Source organism: Panthera pardus, unplaced genomic scaffold, assembly GCF_024362965.1.
Source record: "Panthera pardus isolate Hobbes unplaced genomic scaffold, ASM2436296v1 HiC_scaffold_15, whole genome shotgun sequence".
Taxonomy (NCBI): Eukaryota; Metazoa; Chordata; class Mammalia; order Carnivora; family Felidae; genus Panthera; species Panthera pardus.
In genome coordinates, this window is record NW_026526710.1 from 43101971 (window position 1) to 43122248 (window position 20278).

Here is a 20278-nt window from a genome sequence, read left to right on the forward strand (position 1 = left end):
ATGTTCCCCAAGCATTATCTCTCCAAATTGTGAGATACATGGGAGAGCTTTCAGAATTTTATCTACTTAATTTTCTAAACTACTTCTACTCCACTACTGGTATTGCCCACTCTACAAGGAATCCACATGGATTCCCAGCATTTTCTTTCATTTTGGTTAAAATTGTTCTATATCTGCTTAGCACTTCTTCAGGTGTATTGCGTGAGTTTAGGACACTCGTGTAGTTATAGCATTGGTGGTATATTCTTCCAATCTCGACCTGTTTGTCTTCTGTACTTTTGGGTTTGGAGAATGGAGTAATCCTGTACCTGTGCAGCTGTTTTCTCAGAAGTCAACTTTTCTCATTTTTATTGAATGGTTAAGAGAAAGCCTTTTCCGGGGCGCCTGAGTGGCTCAGTCGGTTAAGCGTCCATCTTCAACTCAGGTCATAATCTTGCAGTTTGTGGGTTCGAGCCCCACATCTCTGTTATCAATACAGAGCCCTCTTCTGATCCTCTGTCTCCCTGTGTCTCTGCCCCTCCCCTGCTCGTGCACTCTCTCTCAAAAATAAACATTAAAAAAAAAAAAGAAAAAGACTTTTCCTACAAGTCATGTGGTAGGATAACTTCATTTTAATGTCAAAACTAACAACTAATTATATTTTTTAATCACTTGATAGGTTGGAATCCGAGGTACTGATATAGTTGTGCTTGGAGTAGAAAAGAAATCTGTTGCCAAGCTTCAAGATGAAAGAACTGTGAGGAAAATTTGTGCCCTTGATGACCACGTTTGCATGGCTTTTGCAGGTACTTATGGACCTACAGTAGCGATAGAGTATCTTCGTGTAGTAGGGTAACACAGTCGGGCCCCCCCTACAGCTGTCATGCTATATTTACACAACATATAGAGATATGCCCCATTTCTTACTTTGACACCAACAGCATACCCTACCTTTTCTGGAAAATTACACTTCTATAAACATGGATTTCTAATAGTTAGCTTTGATCAAACATAAATGTTAAACAATACATATTATAGTATCCTAATTATGACTTTAGGTGACTGTTTTCTTTTTAAACTTTTTATTTTTAAATTATAGATAGGAAGTCGTAAAAAAAACACAAGGAAGTTTCCTTTACTGAGTTTCCCCCAATAGTAACATCTTCAAAAACTGATAAATTGAGATTGTTACAAGCCACAGAGTTTATTTAAACAGTTTTACTTGCACTCATTTGCATGTGTATGTGTGTGTGTTTTGTAGTTTTATTAGATGTATCATGTGTGTAAGTTCATGTAACCATCACTGCAATCAAGATACACAACTCTTCATTAACACAAGACCACTTCATGCTAATCCTCCTCATCTCTAACCTCTGGCAACAATAATCCTCTCTCTTCTCCATCTCTATAATTTTGTCATTTTGAGAATGTTATATGAATAGAATCCTGTGATATATAATCATTTAATCTTGGCTTTTCTCATTCAGCATAATTCCCCTACAGTTCATCCAAGTTGTTGCATATGTCAATAGTCACTTGCTTTTTATTGCTGAATAGTGTCCCATGATATGGATCTACCACACTTTGTTAACAACTCACTGATTGAAGGACATTTGGATTATTTCTCGTTTTTGCCTGTTACAGAGAAGGCTGGTGAACATTTGTGTTCAGGTTTTTGTGTGAACATAGGTTTTCCTTTTTTGCAGTAAATGGTCAAGAGTACAATTTGTGGGTCATATGGTAATGCATGCTTAGTTTTATAAAAAACAGACAAATTGTTTTCCAGAGCGGTTGAACTATTTTACATTCCTACTAGCAGTATATGAATGATTCATTTTCTCTGCATCCTCAGCAACCTTTGGTGTTGTTACTTCTTTAAATTTTAGATATTTTTATGAGTGTGTCATGATATATCATTGTGGGTTTAATGTGCATTTGACTCATGGCTAATGATGTTGAACATAATTTTCCTGTGCTTATTTGCCTCCGTATAGCAAACGAGACGTTTTTCTTGTCATGTGTGCTTGTGCACGCACCCATTTTCTTTTTTACTTTCTTTCTTTTTTTGTTTGAAATAAGACTTTAATGTGCACAAAGAAAGTTCACGTTAGTGACAGAGAGAGGAAGGAGGGTGAGGAGGTCCCAGGAAGCCCAAGGAAACTGGAGTGTGGAGACAAAGGCCATGGGGCAGAGGAAGTGGCTGGGAGGGAAGGAGAGCAGAGGGGTGGGCCAGGCAGGGCCGGGCTGCATCGTTGCCTGGTGGGGGTCAGGGGCAGTGTGGAGGCAGGCTCTTACTTCATCACAGTGGTCTTCCTCTGGCCTCCGTTCTTCACTTCCTTCTGTTCCCTGAGCCCTGTTCACTTCCTGCCAGAGCCTAGAGCCTGGGGCCATCCCTGCCCTGCTCCTTTAGTCTTTCCAGGGGCTGAAGTACTGGGCCTGTGGCCAGCAGTGGGGCCAGCAGCACCTTCCAGCAGATATAGGTCTGGGCAGCTAGGTCCTTGAGTCTGGTCGGTGCGTAGCCTGGGGGCCCTCCTGGGTATGGTTGCTGAGGGGCGGTCCAACTGCATGCACGGCTGCTGCAGCCCTCCCCATTGGTCTGGAGTAATGTCCTGCAGCTGACCACCACCCCAACGAGTGTCAGAAGAGTGGGACACAGGGAGTAAACGTCATGATCTTGTTTGGTGCTGGCCTTTCGCTATTGCTCCTGGCACGGCGGCAAGGTCTCAGAGCCCAGGTACTGCCTGAGGGATGATGGCCTCATGAGGCTCAGGAGCTGGCTGAACAAAGACAGCTGGGCCTTCTCTTGCCAGAGAGGGAGTAGTGTCTCTTGCTGGTCCAGCATCCGTGCAACAACCACAAGGCTGAGCTGGCTTTGAAGCTGCCTAGTCTGGGAGGTCAGAAAGAACTATGCAAGTACCAGCAGATTGTGGCGGTACTCTGACACCTTGCTTGGGGTGCAGCACAGCTGCTGGAGCTTCCCTGGCCACCCCTGGAAGTTCTCGAGCAGCAGAAAGCAGAGACTGATGGCGATCAGGCTTGGGCAGCAGGTGGAGCCCCACGTCCAGGCTGACTCAGCACAGCGGCTCCATCAGGCCCAAGAGGTCCCTGGCTGGGCCGGGGCACACAGTGTCAGGAACTTATGGATGTAGCTTGGGCTGATGTCCAAGGCAGTCTCTGGGGGAGTGTCCTGCTGCTCACTTCAGTTCAGGCTACTGTTATTGTTTTTTAGTGGTTTTTTAAAAACTTTATTATTTTATTTTGAGAGAGAGAGAGAGAGAGAGCAGGGGAAGGGCAGAGAGTAAGAGAGAAACTCCCAAGCAGGGTCCATGCTGTCAGCACAGAGCCCAACGCAGGGCTTAATCTCACAGTTAATGAGATCATGATCTGAGCCGAGGTCAAGAGTCAGATGTTTGACTGACTGAGCCACCCAGGTGCCCCATGGCCACTGTCATTTTTAAGCACTCTCCCACTGTGCCAACAGGGCCCCTGCAGGCCCAGAGCAGGGTTGCAGGCTCCCAGGATGTGAAATGCCTTCATGACCTCTTGCAGCAAAGGGGCACCACCAGTGCTTGTCTCCATCAGACTGATGGAAGAGCCCATCCATGTTGAGATCCCATAGGAGGCCAAAGACTCCTGAAGAAGTTTCTGGAGACTGTGTCAGCAGCTGGAAGAGCCACTGGAGCAGGAGCACCAGGTAGTCAGGGGTGTGCAGGTAGAGGCCGTATAGGAAGGAGAGCTGCTGGGCCGACGGGCAGTGAGGAACAGCCCTTCCAGGTGGCTGTGTGACTTCAGGTGTAAACAATCCAGGATGCAACACAGGGGGGACAGCTGGGTAGAAACAGTCTGTCCAGGATGTGCTGGTGGAATGACCTGCAGTGACGTGAAAAATCTCTCCACCAGCATCCTGTGCCCAAGTGTGGCAGGCAGTTCATCTTCATCAAGACCAGGGAGTCAAGGTTGGGACAGTTGTGCAGAAGCAGCTCCTGTTGCCCTTGCTCCAGGGCCTGTTCCTCCTTCTCCTGCACTGAGTGATCTAAGCTATTGATGTAAGTCTGTGAGGCCACAGAGGTGAACTGGAACAAGGTGTGGGTATCCACCACTGGAGCCAGAGTCTTCGGGCTTGGGACTGCCATGTTCGAGAACAGCTCCTCCAGTGAGGCCAGGCTTCCCTGGAGGTCTGAGTCCTGGGGTCTTGATCTAACTCTTCAGGCAGCTTGTGGGCCCACGTCCTCCAGCTCTGAGGCCCTGCCATGGCCACGCACCTTTGGGCTGGAGCCCCCCTGCCAGCCTGTGGTACCCTCAGGTCCAGGAACTCTACAGGCAGTGGGTTTCAGTCATTGGGGAACATATCCTCAGCCGCCTGCACCTTGGGCTTCCATGACAACGTGGGAGTTGGAACTGAGGTGGGACTGCAGCAACACCGGGCAGGGTAGAGGAGTCTCTGGTACAGAGGTGCTCGAAGCAGCCGCCCTTCAGGTTGGGAAACAGGATGGACATCACAGCAGCTGTCTGGACCCCTTCTCTCTGAGGAAGGGCTAGTGGTGTCTTCTGGGGCCTGTCCGTCTGCAGACAGCAGGACGTTTTTTCCTCCAGGGCCGCCAGGCCTCCCCATGGCCCCAGTGTTGCATATGGGCAGGTTGCGCCTGGGCAGGCAACAGCTGCCTACCACTCGGACACAGGCACACGGTCACATGCACCCATTTTCTAGTGATGCTTTTTCAAACCAGGATTTTATATTGATTATTAAGCAAAAAAATAGCCTTTATCTTTCTGTCTTAAAAAAGTAATCATCTTGGGGCACCTGGGTGGCTCAGTCAGTTAAGCTTCCAACTCTTGATTTTGGCTCAGGTCATGATCTTGAGGTTCATGGGATCCAGCTTCACATGGCAGAACCTGCTTGGGATTCTCTCTCTCCCTCTTTCTACCCCTCCCTCACGTGTGTGATCGTTCTCTCTCTCTCTCTCTCTCTCAAAATAAATAAATAAAAATTTAAAAAGAATAACAAACACCTTTAAAAACAGCCACCTTGCCACAAAACAAATTTTGATAATTTTTTGAAAGATCGAAATAATACAAAGTATCATTTCCAATCAAAATGAAATAAAACTAGAAATCAACAGAAGGAAAGCTGAAAAATTCCACAGATGTGTGGGAATTAAACACTACAGTTGACCCTTGAATGACACAAGTTTGAACTACATAGGTCCACATATATGTAGATTTTTTTACATACAGCATTGTAAATGTATTTTCCTTATGATTTTCTTAATAACCTTTTTTCTCTAGCTTACTGTGTTTTAATAATACAGCATATAATACGTATAACATACAAAATATATGTTAATTGACTATGTTATCAATAAGGCTTTCAGGCAACAGTAGGCTATTAGTAGTTAAGTTTTTTGAGGAGTCAAAAGTTATGTGCAGATTTCGCTTGGGGGGGTCAGTTAGTGCCCCAATGCTCACATTGTTCAAGGGTCAACTGTACTCCTAAAAAATCCATTGACCAAAGAAGAAATCACAAGAGAAATCAGAAAATATCTTGAGACAAATGAAAATGAAAACACAACATGTCAGACTTATGGAATGCAACAAAAGCAGTGCTAAGAGGAAAATGTGTGGCTATAACCATTTACTTTAAAAAAAAAAGATTTCAATTCAGTAGCCTATTCTTACACCTTAAGAACTAGAAAAAGAAGAACTAACCCTAAGGCTACCACCAGGAAGGAAATAATAAAGGAAGATAGGGAAAATAAAAGATTATAAGAAAAAAAGGTATATAAAACAGAGAATAGGAAAGCAAGAGAGAAAAATCAAAAAACCCAATACTTGGTTCTTTGAAAAGATCAATACTATTGACAAACCATTAACTAGGTAGACTAAGAATAAAAGAAGACCTAATTAAAAGTAGAAATGAAAAAGGGAACATTACTAATAATTTTACAGAAATAAAAAGGATTATCAGAGAGTACTATGAGCAATCATATACCAACAAATGAGATAATCTAGAAGAAATTGACGCATTTCTTGAAACATACAAATTACCTGAAGTTACTCAAGATGAAATAGAAAATCTCAACAGATATATAGTAAGAGTCAACCAGTGATCAAAAACCCAATTAAAAGAAACAAACACAAACAACAAAAAACATGACCTGATGGTTTCCCTGGTGAATTCTACCAAACGTTTAAAAAAGAATTAATACCAGTCACTCTCAAACTCTTCCAAAAAATTGAAGAAAGAACACTTCCAAACTCAATATTCTATGAGGCCAGCCTTACCATGATACCAAAACCAGACAAAGACACTACCAGAAAAGAAAACTACACGTATAAATATTGATGTAAAAATCCTCACCAAAATACTAGCAAACCAAATTCAGCAAATTAAAGGATTTATGTGTTGTAACCAAGCGGCCTTTATTCCTGGAGTGCCAGGATAGTTCAACACTTGAAAATCAATCAACGTACTATACCACATCAACAAAATGAAGAGAAAAACAGCATGATCATTTCAATCGATTCTGAAAAAGCATTTGACAGAATTCCATACCCTTTCATGATGAAAACACTCAACAAACTAGGAATAGAAGGAAAAGACCTCAACATAACAAAAGCCATTTATGAAAAACTCACAGCAAACATCATACCCAGTTACAAAAGACTGAAAGTTTTTCCTCTAAGATCAGGAATAAGTCAAGGATGTCTGCTTTTGCCACTTCTATTTAACATAATAAGGAAAGTCCTAGTGTGAGCAATTAGGCAAGAAAAAAAAAAAGGCATCTAAATTGGAAAGGAATAAAATTAGCTTTGTTTATGGATGATGTGATCTTGTATATAGAAAACCCTGAGGATTAAAAAAAACACACACAACATTGTCAGAGGTAATAAATGAAATTGAAATTGAAATAAATGAATTGAAAAACGTTGCAGGAAACAATGTCAACACACACAAAAATTAGTTGCTTATCTATATACTGACAACAATCTGAAAAGGAAAATTATGAGAAATAATTCTATTTACAATGGTATCAAAAATAATAAAATACTTAGAAATTTAACTAAGGAGGCAAAAGACTTGTACGTTGAAAACTATTAAACATTACTGAAAGAAATTTAAGAAGACACAAATAAATGGAAAGACATCCGCTGATCATGGATTAGAAGATTAATATTGTTAAGATATCAGTACTACCCAAAGCAATGATTCGGTATATCCCTGTCAAATTTCCAATGAGTTTTTTTCAGAAACAGAAAAAATTAAAATTCATATGGAACCTTGAAACAGTCTTGGAAAATTGCAAATCTGGACAACTCATGCTTCCTGATTTCAAAACTTGTCAAACCACTGCAGTGCTAACATAAAGATGGACATATATGGGCTCCTGGATGACTCAGTGCTTTAAGCGGCTGACTCTTGATTTCAGCTCAGGTCATAATCTCAAGGTTCTCTCTGAGAGCCTCTCTCTCTCTCTCTGAGAGCAATCTCTCTCTCTGTCCCCCTCCCCGCCCAAATAAATAAACCTAAAACAAAAAACATATGGACATACAGACCAATAGAATATAATGGGCAGCCCAGAAATAATCCTCATATACATGGCCAAATGATTTTTGACAAGATTTTCAAGAGTATTTAATGGGGAAAAGATAGTCTTTTCAACAAATGGTGCTGGGGAAACTGAATATCTAAATGTTAAAGAATAAAACCTTAGCTAACATTATATGCAAAAATTAACTCAAAATGAATTAACTAATGGGGTACTTGGATGGCTCAGTCAGTTAAGCGCCCAACTTGGCTCAGGTCATGATCTCGTGTTCCGTGAGTTCGCACCCCATGTCTGGCTCTGTACTGACATCTCAGAGCCTGGAGCCTGCATCGGATTCTGTGTCTCCCTCTCTCTCTCTGCCCCTTCCCCGCTCATGCTGTGTCTCTCTCTGTCTCAAAAATAAATAAACACTAAAAATAAAAATTTTTTAAATGAATTAACTACGCATAAAACCTAATGCTTTAAAACTCAGAGGAATACATAGGAGAAAAGTTTTGTGAAATTGGATTTGACAGTGATTTTTTGGATTAAAAAAATGTAAATTGGACTACCTCATAATCAAAACTTGTAATGCATCAAAGGACAAAGTCGACAGTGAAAAGGCAGTCTATGAAATGGGAGAAAATATTTGCAAAATTATATGTCTGAAAGGATTGATAACCAGAATATGTAAAGAATACTTAGAACACAACAACAAAGAAGCAGACACCCCAATTCAAAAATAAGAAAGACTTAAAAGATATGTCTCCAAAGAAGAGATACAAATGGCCAATAAACACATGAAAAAATGCTCAACATGACTAATCATTAGAGAAAATGAAAATCAAAACCACAATGAATCACCACTTCACATCCATTAGGATGGCTATTATAAGAAATAAATAAAGAAATAACAAGAATGTGGAGAATTCCCTTGTGCACTGTTGGTGAGAATGTAAAATGGTGTAGTCACTATTGAAAACAATATGGCGAATTCATAAAAAAGTAAATATTGAATTACCGTGTGATCCAACCATTCCACTTCTGGGTATATATCTAAAAGAACTGAGAGCAGTGACTCAAAGAGATATTTGTATACCCATATTCATAACAGTATTAATCACAGTAGCTAAAAGATGTAAACAACCCAGGTGTCCATCAATGGATGAATGGGTAAACATAATGTGCTATATGTATACAGTGGAATATAATTCAGCCCTAAAAAAAGAAAGAAATTCTGAAACATACTACTACGTGGAGAAATCTTGAAGACCTTATAGTAAGTGAAATAAGCAGTCATAATAGGCTAATTACTATATGGTTCCATTTATATGAGAATACTACTTGTCAAATTCATAGACACAGAGAATAGAATGGTGGTTGCCAGGGTCTGTCGGGGAGGGGAAATGGGGGGTTATTTCATGGGGTCAGAGTTTCAGTTTGAGAAGATAAAAATTCCCAGAGATGGGTGGTGATGATTTCCCAAACACTGAAAATACTCTTTTTTTAAAAAAAATTTTTAATTTATTTTTGAGACAGAGACAGAGCATGAGCAGGGGAGGGGCAGAGAGAGGGGGAGACACAGAATCTGAGGCGGGCTCCAGACTCTGAGCTGTCAGCACAGAGCCCAATGCGGGGCTCGAACTTACGGAGCATGAGATCATGACCTGAGCTGAAGTTGGACACTCAACCGACTCAGCCACCCAGGCGCCCCCCTTTTTTTTTTAAATTGTTTTTAATGTTATTTATTTATTTTAGGAGAAAGAGAGACAGCATGAGCGGGGGAGGAGCAGAGAGAGGGAGACACAGAATCTGAAGCAGGCTCCAGGCTCTGAGCTGTCAGCACAGAGCCCGATGCGGGGCTCGAACTCATGAACTGTGAGATCATGACCTGAGCCAAAGTCGGACGCTTAACCGACTGAGCCACCCAGGCACCCCAAACACTGCAAATATTCTTAACTCCACTGAACTGTAAGCTTAGAAATGGTTAAAATGGTAAATTTTATGATATATAATTTACTTCAATAAAAGAAAAAAAATTTAAAAAGAAATCATCTTAGTATAAAAGATATGGAATGCTTTAACTTCTGATATGCATAATTTTCTGACTATAATATAAAAATAATTTTAATATGAATTTGACTTTTTAGCAGAGTAAAATAAGCATTTAGTAATATTCTCCCCCTCATGTTAATTGACCTTTGTAGTCGGAAAATACCTAAATGTCTGTTATTGGGAAGTAGTATAATTAGCCATTGCATATCCAAGGAGTTGCTTGAAAGTACAGGCTCCGGAACCATACCAACTGGATTCTTAGCCAAACTCCACTGCCCACTACATCTATAATTGTGGGCAAGGTACTTAACTATTGCTGCTTGCCTCCGTTTAGTCTTCTTTAACGTGAGGTTAAGGATAGTATGTACCTTACTGATTTTTTTACAAGAATTAAATGAATTAATACATAAAAAACATTTAGAACAAAGTCTGGCATATATTATTACTATTACACTACAATTACTACTACTACCGTGTTATCATTCTTATTATTTAGTAGCAGTTAAAAAAGGAGGCCATAGGATCTGTCCATATTGACATGAGAAGTATCCATAATATATATTAGAAATAGTGGGTTACTGAATAATACATATAATTTGTATGGTAGCTTTTATTCCTGCTGTTGGAATATGTTGTGTTGAGTACATATCAGAAAAAAATAGTTCCATCTTGAAAAAAAATCACATTCTTTTGTCAGTATTGTTATTACATTGTACTTTTAATGTTTAGAAAATAGCCTTTAGGAAAAAAATCACAGACTTTGAAAAAATAATTCATGTACCATGTAGAATTCCATTTAAAAGTAGAAATTTTACAGTGTGACAGTATCTTCAAGATAAAGTTGTGGTGTGAATTTAAAAGCACTAGACAGAGGACTTATTTCTTCTATAGATTGCTTATTTATAGAGACAGTAAAATTGTAGTTTTCTTTTTTTTTTAAGTGTTTATTTAAATTCCAATTAGTAGGGGCACCTGGGTAGCTCAGTCGGTTGAGTGTCCAACTCTTGATTTCGGTTCAGGCCATGATCTCAGAGTCGTGGGATCGAGCACGCCATTGGGCTCCTCACTGAGCATGGGGCCGGCTTAAGATTCTCTCCCTCTGCCCCCTCCCCCACTCACATACTCTCTCTCTCTAAAATAAAAGGTAAAAATAAAAAATTCTGGTCCATTAACATACAGTGTAATATTAGTTTCGGGTGTACAGTACAGTGAGTCAACACTTCCTGATCACCCAGTGATCATCACAAGTGCACTCCTTAATTCCCATCACCTATTTAACTTATACCCCCCCACCTTTCCTCTGGTAACCATCAGTTTGATCCCTATAATTAAGAGTCTGTTTCTTGGTTTGCTCTTTTTTTCTCCCTTTGCTCATTTGTTTCGTTTCTTAAATTCCACATATAAGTGAAATCATAGGGTATTTGTCTTTCTCTGACTGATTTATTTCACTTAGCAGCTATCTCTAGCTCTATACATGGTGTTGCAAATGGCAAGATTGTGTTCTTTTTATGGCTGAGTTGTATTCTGGTGTGTGTGTGTGTGTGTGTGTGTGTGTGTGTGTGTGTGTATACACATCTTTTTGAAAACTTTTTTACTGTTTCTTTTTGAGAAATAGAAAGTGTGAGTGGGGGAGGGGGAGAGAGAGAGTGAGACACAGAATCCAAAGCAGGCTCCAGGCTCTGAGCTGTCAGCACAGAGCCGACAAGGGGCTCAAACTCATGAACCATGAGATCATGACCTGAGCTGATGTTGGATGAGTCGACTGAGCCACCAAGTCACTCCCCGCCCCCCACCCCAACATCTTCTTTATACATTCTTCAGTCAGTGACACTTGGGCTGTTTCCATAATTTGGCTATTCTAGATAATGCTGCTATAAACATCGAGGTGCATGTATCCCTTTGAATTAGTATTTTTGTATTCTTTGGGTAAATACCTAGTAGTGTGATTGCTGGATTGCAGAGTGGTGGTATTTTTAACTTTTTGAGGAACTGCCACACTGTTTTCTAGAGTGGCTGCACTGGTTTGCATTTCGGCTAACAGTGCAAGAGAGTTCCTTTTTCTACACATCCTGGCCAACACCTGTTGTTTCTTCTGGTGTTGATTTTAGCCATTCTGACAGGTGTGAGGTGATACCTCATTATAGTATTTCCCTAATGATGAGTGATGTTGCGCATCCTTTCATGTGTCTGTTGGTTATCTGTATGTCTTTTTTGAAAAGATGTCTATGTCTTCTGCCCATTTGTAAATTGAATTGTTCGGTTTTAGGGTGTTGTTTTAGAAGTTCTTTACATATTTTAGATACTAACCCTTTATCAGATATGGCATATCTTCTCCCATTCCATAAGGAGAACAAATATTGTTACAGTGTCAATTCTACAATCTACACATTTAATGCTATCCCTATCAAAATACCAACAGCATTTTTCACAGAATCTAGAACGAACAATTTTAAAATTTGTATGGAACCACAAAAGACCCCGAATAGCCAAAGCAGCCTTCAAAAAGAAAAGCAAAGCCAGAGGCATCACAATTCCAGACTTCAAGTTATATTACAAATCTGTAGTGATCAAAATAGTATGGTACTGGCACAAACATAGACACATAGGTCAATGGAACAGAATAGAAAACCCAGAAATGAACCCACAAATATATGTTCAGTCTTTTACAAAGCAGGAAGGAATATCCAATGGAAAAGACAGTCTCAACAAGTGGTGTTGGAAAAACTAGATAGCAACATGCAAAAGACTGAAACTGGACCACTTTCTTATACCCTACACGAAGGTAAATTCAAAAGGGATTAAAGACCTAACTGTGAGACATGAAATCATAACTCTCCTAGAAGAGAGCATAGTAATTTCTTTGACATCAGCCTTAGCAACTTCTTTTTAGATAAGTCTCCTGAGGCAAGGGAGACAAAAACAAAAATAAACTATTGGAACTTTATCAAAATAAAAAGCTTCTGCACAGTGAAAGAAACAATCAGCAAACTAAAAGGTAACCCATAGAATGTGAAATTGCAATTTTCAGTTGTATCTTTAAGTAAAATGTGTTCTCTTTTTCTTAGCCATTTAGTATTGATTAGTGTAACTTCTGTTTCCTACGTTAAATAACTGTATTACTCATATGGTTTGGCCAATTTATTACTAATTTTTTTTCTTGTGTCAGTTATGTCACTGCTTCCTAAATATACTTCTATGTTTCTATGGTTTTGGATCATATTTACATTGTAAAGGGGAAATAACATAGAAATCTCCTCTCTCATCACATTTTGTGATTGAACAAAGCTTTTAATCCATAGAATAGGCAAGTCAATCTCCTCCCATTTCTTTCTCTTATATAACAAATTTTATAAAACATGTTTTAACTTTTTAAGTGAACTCTACCCCCAACATGAGGCTTGAACTCATGACCCCAAAATCAAGAGTTGCATGCTCTACTGATTGAGCCAGCTAGGTGCCCCTCATCTTTTTTTTTTTTTAATGGAGAACACTCTATGACATGTATGTGAAAACCCAATAGAGAAGTTCCTTTATAGGTTTTTAACATTTTTAAAAATAAGCTCTATTCCCAATGTGGGGCTTGATCTCACCACCCCAAGATCCAGAGTCACATGCTCTACCGACTAAGCCAACCAGCCACCTCTCTCATATAACATTTACAAGAGAAAAGAATTGGTTTTTCCCTTAACTATCTGATTAAAATTTGCACCCTACCCATGAGGGTTAGGGTGATTCTTAGTGGCATATTGTGACAGGTTCTTCATTGTTGACTACTATTATCTATCTTCAGGGATAGACACAATGATATCTATCTACAATGATAGATACAATAGATATCTATCTACAATGATAGATACAATAGATACAATGATAATTCATCTAGGTTTGTAGAAACACAATTTGAAATGGCGGGGAAGTGGAACATGAGTTTGTGACTGCAAAAGACTGATGGTTATGTGAGAAATGACAGTTTCAGAGATTTTGTGAATGCATTTTCTGGGCAGTATGGTATTAAGAGAGTGGGAAAGAAACGGTCATGTGAAGGTCAAATGCCAAAAGTCTTTAATAGAAATGTTTGCAGGGAAGGCGGTTAAGATGGCAGAGAAGAATGAAGACCCTGAACTTGTCTCATCTCTGAAACACAGCTAGATTAGTACCAAACCAATTTGAACACCTAGGAGATTGTTCTGAGGATTAACACAACAATCTGCATAACTTTAGCCACAGAACTCCTTGGCTACGCAGTGCAGAGAGGTGAACTGGGGGAGAGAAAAGCTGCAGAGGCTGGGGAGCTGTTTTGCGGAGAGAAAGAAAGGGGAAGAGTACAGCACATTGGGATCATGCAAGAAAAGCACTCTCCCAAAAGTAGCTGGAGAGAAGGAGAGAGCATAAAAACACTTGCAGGGGACTGAACCAGAAATTTGTTCCCCAAAACCATTGACAGGAGGAAAGGAGAGGGTTTCAATACCACCAGAATTCTATAAACAGTGGAGCACAGAATCTTAAGTTTTGCAGGTCAGTGCCTGGCAGTGCTCTGGTGAGGAAGCAAGGCAAATCCCCAGAAACAGGCAGTGTGGCCTGAAGGGTCCATGTGCCACATGAGGAGAAGCAGTTCTCCTGCTCAGAGTGCATTTGGTAGGGGTCATACGGCCTCCCCACAGGCAAAGGTCCCAGCAGACCCCAGAGAGCAGCCATTTTTGCTGACACTGGAACAAAGATGCCAGGATGAGGTAAAGCCTGGCACCAGCTGCGTGATGTGGTTTGCCATAAACTCTGAACCTGTGCTCCCACGTGATTGTACAGAAGTTTTCTGGGGCAAACTGGCACATGGCCACTGCTCAGTGATACCCTCCCGCAGAGAGTCAGTGCAGGTCCAAGCTGCAGGAGTGTCTGAACTGTGGTGTTTTGAAACACAACCCCATCTGAGTGAAAACTATGGAGGGAGGTGCCACCTGACAGGCAGACAACTTGGACATGGATAAAATAGAAGCAGGGAATGGATGGAGGCCTGAAACAAAGGAGGGGTGTTTGATCCTGAGTCGGTGAGAGCCTGAAGTTTCTGTGCCAGAGACTAGGGAGTTGGGTGAAGCCATCTCTGCCTCTCCCACACACAGGCATGCACACACCATGGCCACACAACACTGATCCACCCAGTAAGCTATGCAGCACCACCTAGTGGAGTATGGAGCCTTTACACTAAGCCCTGCCCAACTGCACCCTCCAAGCACATCCCCTAGAATATCAGTACAGGTCATGTCACCTGCTTAGTATACAGACTATAGAAGGCTTCATAGTTTCAGTTGTAGGGGAAACGGGATGTAATTTCATTTGGGTTTCATTCTGTTTGCTGGTTCAATTGTCTTGTTCGTTTTCTTTGCTTCTGTTTTTGCTTAAATATTAGTTTTCTTTTTTCTTCTTTCTTCCTCATTCTTGGATACAGAAAGATATATATATTTTTTTACATTACTTTTTAAATTTTTTACTCTACTTCATTTTCTTTATTTCGTTCTATTTTATAAGTTTTTTAATTTTTAATTTTTTTCTTTTTTTCATTTATTTTCCTTTTTTCTCTATTGTATCAAGCTTCTTTCAATAAGCAGACCAAAGCACACCTATGATCTAGCTTCCTTTATTTGATTTTTTTTTGTTTTTAATTTTTTAATTTAATTTTTTTATTAATTTTTTTCTTCCTCTAAAATGGCAAAATGAAGGAATTCACCCCAAAAGAAAGAACAGGAAGAAATGACAGCCAGGGGCTTAACACAGATATAAGCAAGATGTCTGAACTAGAATTTAGAACCACGATAACAAGAATACTAGCTGGGGTTGAAAAAAGCATAGAATCCCTTTCTGTGGAAATAAAAGAAATAAAATCTAGTCAGGATGAAATTAAAAATGCTGTAACCAAGATGCAATCTTAAATGGATGCAACGATGGCAAGAATGGATGAAGCACAGCAAGGAATCAGTGATTTAGAAGATCAGATTTATAGACAATAATGAAGCAGAAAAAAAGGGGGAAACAAAGGCCAAAGATCATGATAAAAGACTTAGAGAATTCAGTGACTTATTAAAAAGGAATAACACTGAATCATAGGTGTCCCAGAAGATGAAGAGAGAGAAAAAGGGGCAGAATCTGGTTTATGTGTGAGCAAATTATAGCAGAAAACTTTCCTAAGCTGGGAAGGACATAGACCTCAAAGTCCAAGAAGTACAGAGAGCTCCCATTAGATTCAACCAAAACTGACCATCACTAAGGCATCTCATAGTCAAATTCACAAACTACACAGACAAGGAAAGAATTGTGAAAGCAGCAAGGGGAAAAAGTCAACCTATAAGGGAAGACAGATCAGGTTTGCAGCAGACCTATCCACAAAAACTTGGCAGGCCAGAAAGGAGTAGCAGGATATATATTCAATGTGCTGAATCGGAAAAATATGCAGCCAAGAATTTTTTATCCAGCCAGGCTGTCATTCAAAAATAGGAGAGATAAAGAGTTTCCCACAAATAAAAACTAAAGTTCATGACTGCTAAACCAGCCTTGCAAGAAATTTTAATGGGGACTCTTTGAGTGGAGAAAAGATAAAAAACAAAAAAGACCAAAAGCAACAAAGACTAGAAAGGACCAGAGAACATCGTCAGAAACCCCAACACTACAGGCAACACAATGGCACTAAATTCATATCTTTCAGTACACACTGTAAATGTCAATGGACTAAACACTCCAATCAAAAGACATAGAGTATCAGAATGGATAAGAAAACAAGACCCATCTATATTCTGCATACAAGATACTCATTTTAGACCCAAAGACACTGACAGATTGAAAGTAAGCGGGGGGGGCGCCTGGGTGGCTCAGTCGGTTGAGCGGCCGACTTCGGCTCAGGTCATGATCTCGCGGTCAGTGAGTTCGAGCCCCGCGTCGGGCTCTGTGCTGATAGCTCAGAGCCTGGAGCCTATTTCAGATTCTGTGTCTCCCTCTCTCTGACCCTCCCCCGTTCATGCTCTGTCTCTCTCTGTCTCAAAAATAAATAAACATTAAAAAAAAATTAAAAAAAAAAAAAAGAAAGTAAGGGGGTGGAAAACCATCTATCATGCTAATGGTCATCAAAAGAAAGCTGGAGTAGGCATATCTAGGAATAAACCTAACCAAAGGGGTGAAAAATGTATACACTGAAAACTATAGAAAACTTATAAAATAAATTGAAGAAGACACAAAAAAATGGAAAAACATTCCATGCTCCTGGATTGGAAGAACAAATATTGCTAAAATGTCTATACTACCCAAAGCAATCTACATATTCAGTGTAATCCTTATCAAAATAACACCATCATTCTTCACAGAGCTAGAACACACAATCCTAACAATTTGTATGGAACCAGAAAAGACCCCAAATAGCCAAAGCAATCCTGAAAAAGAAAACCAAACAAAACTGTAGTCATCAAGACAGTATGGTACTGGCACAACAACAGACATATACGTCAATGGAACAGAATAGAGAACCCAGAAATGGACCCACAACCATATAGCCAACTAATCTTTGACAAAGCAGGAAAGAATATCCAATGGAAAAAAGACAGTCTCTTCAGCAAATGGTATTAGGAAAACTGGGCAGCAACAAGCAGAAGAATGAACCTGGACCACTTTCTTACACCAAACACAGAAATAAACTCAAAATGGATGAAAGACCTAAACATAAGACAGGAAGCCATCAAAATCCTAGAGGAGAGGGGCGCCTGGGTGGCTCAGTTAATCATCTGACTTTGGCTCAGGTCATGATCTCATCATTTGTGGGTTTGAGTCCTGTGTAGGGCTCTATGCTGACAGCTCAGAGCCTGGAGCCTGCTTTGGATTCTATATCTCCCTCTGTGTCTGCTCCTTCCCTGCTCACACTCTCTCTCTCAAAAATAAACATTAAAAAAAAAATTTTTTTAATCCTAAGGAGAAAACATGCAACAACCTCTTTGACCTGGGCCACAGCAACTTCTTACTTGACATGTCTCCAAAAGCAAGGGAAACAAAAGCAAAAATGAACTATTGGGACCTCATTAAGATAAAAACTTCCTGCATAGCAAAGGAAACAAATCAACAAAACTAAAAGGCAACCGACAGAATTGGAGAAGATATTTGCAAATGATGTATCAGTTAAAGGATCAGTATCCAAAATCTATGAAGAACTTATCAAACTCAACATCCAAAAATCAAATAATCCAGTGAAGAAATGGTCAAAAGACATGAATAGACACTTCAAAGAAGACATCCAGATTGCTAACAGACACATGAAAAGATGCTCAACATCACTCATCATCAAGGAAATACAAATCAAAATCACAATGAGGGGACGCTATGGTGGCTCAGTTGGTTAAACATCTGACTTTGGCTCAGGTCATGATCTCCTGGTTCGTGGATTCAAGCCCCGTGTCGGGGTCTGTGCTGACAGCTCAGAGCCTGGTGCCTGCTTTGGATTCTGTGTCTTCCTCTCTCTCTGCCCCTCCCAGCTCACGTGCTCACTCGCTCTCTCTCTCTCTCTCTCTCTCTCAAAAATAAACATTTTTAAAAATTAAATAAATAAAGCCATAATGAGATACCACTCACCCTTGTCAGAATGGCTAAAATTAACAACTTCAGAAACAACAAATGTTGGCAAGGATGCAGAGAAAGAACCACCCTTTTGCACTGCTGGTGGGAATGCAAACTGATGTAGCCACTCTGGGAAATAGTATGGAGGTTCCTCAAAAAGTTAAAAATAGAACTACCCTATGACCCAGCAATTGCACTACTAGGTGTCTATCCAAAGCATACAAAAATGCTGATTCAAAGAGGCACGTGCACCCCAGTGTTTGTAGCAGCACTATTAACCATAGCCAAAGTATGGAAAGAGCCAAAATGTCCATCAACTGATGAATGGATAAAGAAGAAGTGGTGTATATATATACGATGGAATATTACTCGACAATCAAGAAGAATGAAATCTTGCCATTTGCAACAATGTGGATGGAACTAGATTATATTATGCTAAGAGAAATAAGTCAGTCAGAGAAAGACAAATATAAGATTTCACTCATGTAATTTAAGACACAAAACAGATGAACATAAGGGAAGGAAGGCAAAAGTATTATAAAAACACAGAAAAACTATAAGAGACTCTTAAATACAGAGAACAAACTGAGCATTGCTAGCACAGTGTTGGGTGGGGGGGAAGGGCTACAGGGGTGAGGGGTATTAAGGAGGATATCACATTGTTGGGATGAGCACTGGGTGTTATATGTAAGTGATGAATCACTAAATTCTACTCCTAAAATTATTATTACACTGTATGTTAACTAATTTGGATTTAAATTTTTAAAAATAATAAATAAACGAATGAATGAATGAAATGTTTGCAACTGTTGCATTTAAGTTTTAGGTCAGTTTTTTATAGAAACATTTTATTTCCTTATAAAGTATTGAGAATCAATTACATGATGTTTTGGTATGGCAAAAGGAAGACAGTGTTTTCTTTTTCTGTTTTAAAATTCTTGATTTTCAAACCCTTAATTTTAGACAAAAAGCTGAGAAGTGGTATGTCACAGTTATACTGAATGCATTTTGAAGGCAATGGATAGATTTTTGATAATGAAGTAATATTGTTTTCATAAGGAGAAAGCCAGCTTACTTCATAATTTAGGTAATAAGTATATTGATTTTGGAACCAGGATAAACCCTCAGCCTTTGATCAGTCTGCCACTGATATCTTCTCCAAAAATAGGTTTTAAAAAACAACTACAGGGGCACCTAGGTGGCTTGGCTGGTTAAGTGTCTGACTCTTGACTTCAGCTCAGGACATGATCTCATGGTTCATGTGATCTAGCCCCAGGTCCGTTTCTGCACTGACAACGTGGAGCCTGCTTGAATTCTCTCTTTCTAAATAAATAAACTTAAACATTTTTAAAAACTATAACTACAGATTTTTAGAAAATGGTTAGTAAAACCTAATAACCAGCTCAGCTACTGTGAATTAAACCATTTTGATCTTTGAGAAATAGTTTACTTAATGCTAGTATCTAACTACTATTCTTTAAAACCATTTTCTTGGGGTGCCTGGGTGGCTTAGTCAGTTAAGTGCTTGACACTTGGTTTTGGCTCAGGTCACGATCTCATGATTCGTGAGTTCAAGCCCCACATCAGGCTCCATGCTGATGGTGTGGAGCCTGCTTGGGATTCTCTCTCTCTCCCTCTCTCTCTACCCCTCCCCTGCTCACACTCTCATTCTCTCTCAAAATAAATAAATAAATTTTAAAAAATTCAAAATAAACCATTTTCTTTAAAAAGTAAATAAGGGGTGCCTGGGTAGCTCAGACAGTTAAGCATCTGATTCCTGATATTGGCTCAGGTCATGATCTCTTGGTCATGGGATGAAGCCCCACGTCAGGCCCATGCTGAATCAAAATAAATAAGATTTTTTTTGAAAGCAAATAAGAATGAATCGGTTTAAGTGTTGAATGTCAGACAAGTGATACTCTATTTTACAAGAATTACAAATTGTTTATAATGGACATATATTGATAAAAATGTACATTACAAGAAAGATTTCATAGTAGCTTTAAAAAAACCCTTTTGAGGGGCGCCTGGGTGGCGCAGTCGGTTAAGCGTCCAACTTCAGCCAGGTCACGATCTCGCGGTCTGTGAGTTCGAGCCCCGCGTCAGGCTCTGGGCTGATGGCTCGGAGCCTGGAGCCT

The 20278-nt window shown here is 39.8% G+C and overlaps 1 protein-coding gene and 1 pseudogene across 1 annotated transcript in view; one reads left to right on the plus strand and one right to left on the minus strand.

Moving 5' to 3' along the window:
* Positions 1-20278, plus strand: part of PSMA8 (proteasome 20S subunit alpha 8) — a 49249-nt gene that overhangs the window by 13697 nt on the left and 15274 nt on the right. Inside the window, exon 2 of the mRNA XM_019465503.2 lies at positions 659-785. Within this exon, the coding sequence (XP_019321048.1) occupies positions 659-785 (127 nt within the window). The remainder of the gene's footprint in view (positions 1-658; positions 786-20278) is intronic.
* Positions 2310-14389, minus strand: LOC109276502 (protein FAM178B-like; annotated as a pseudogene).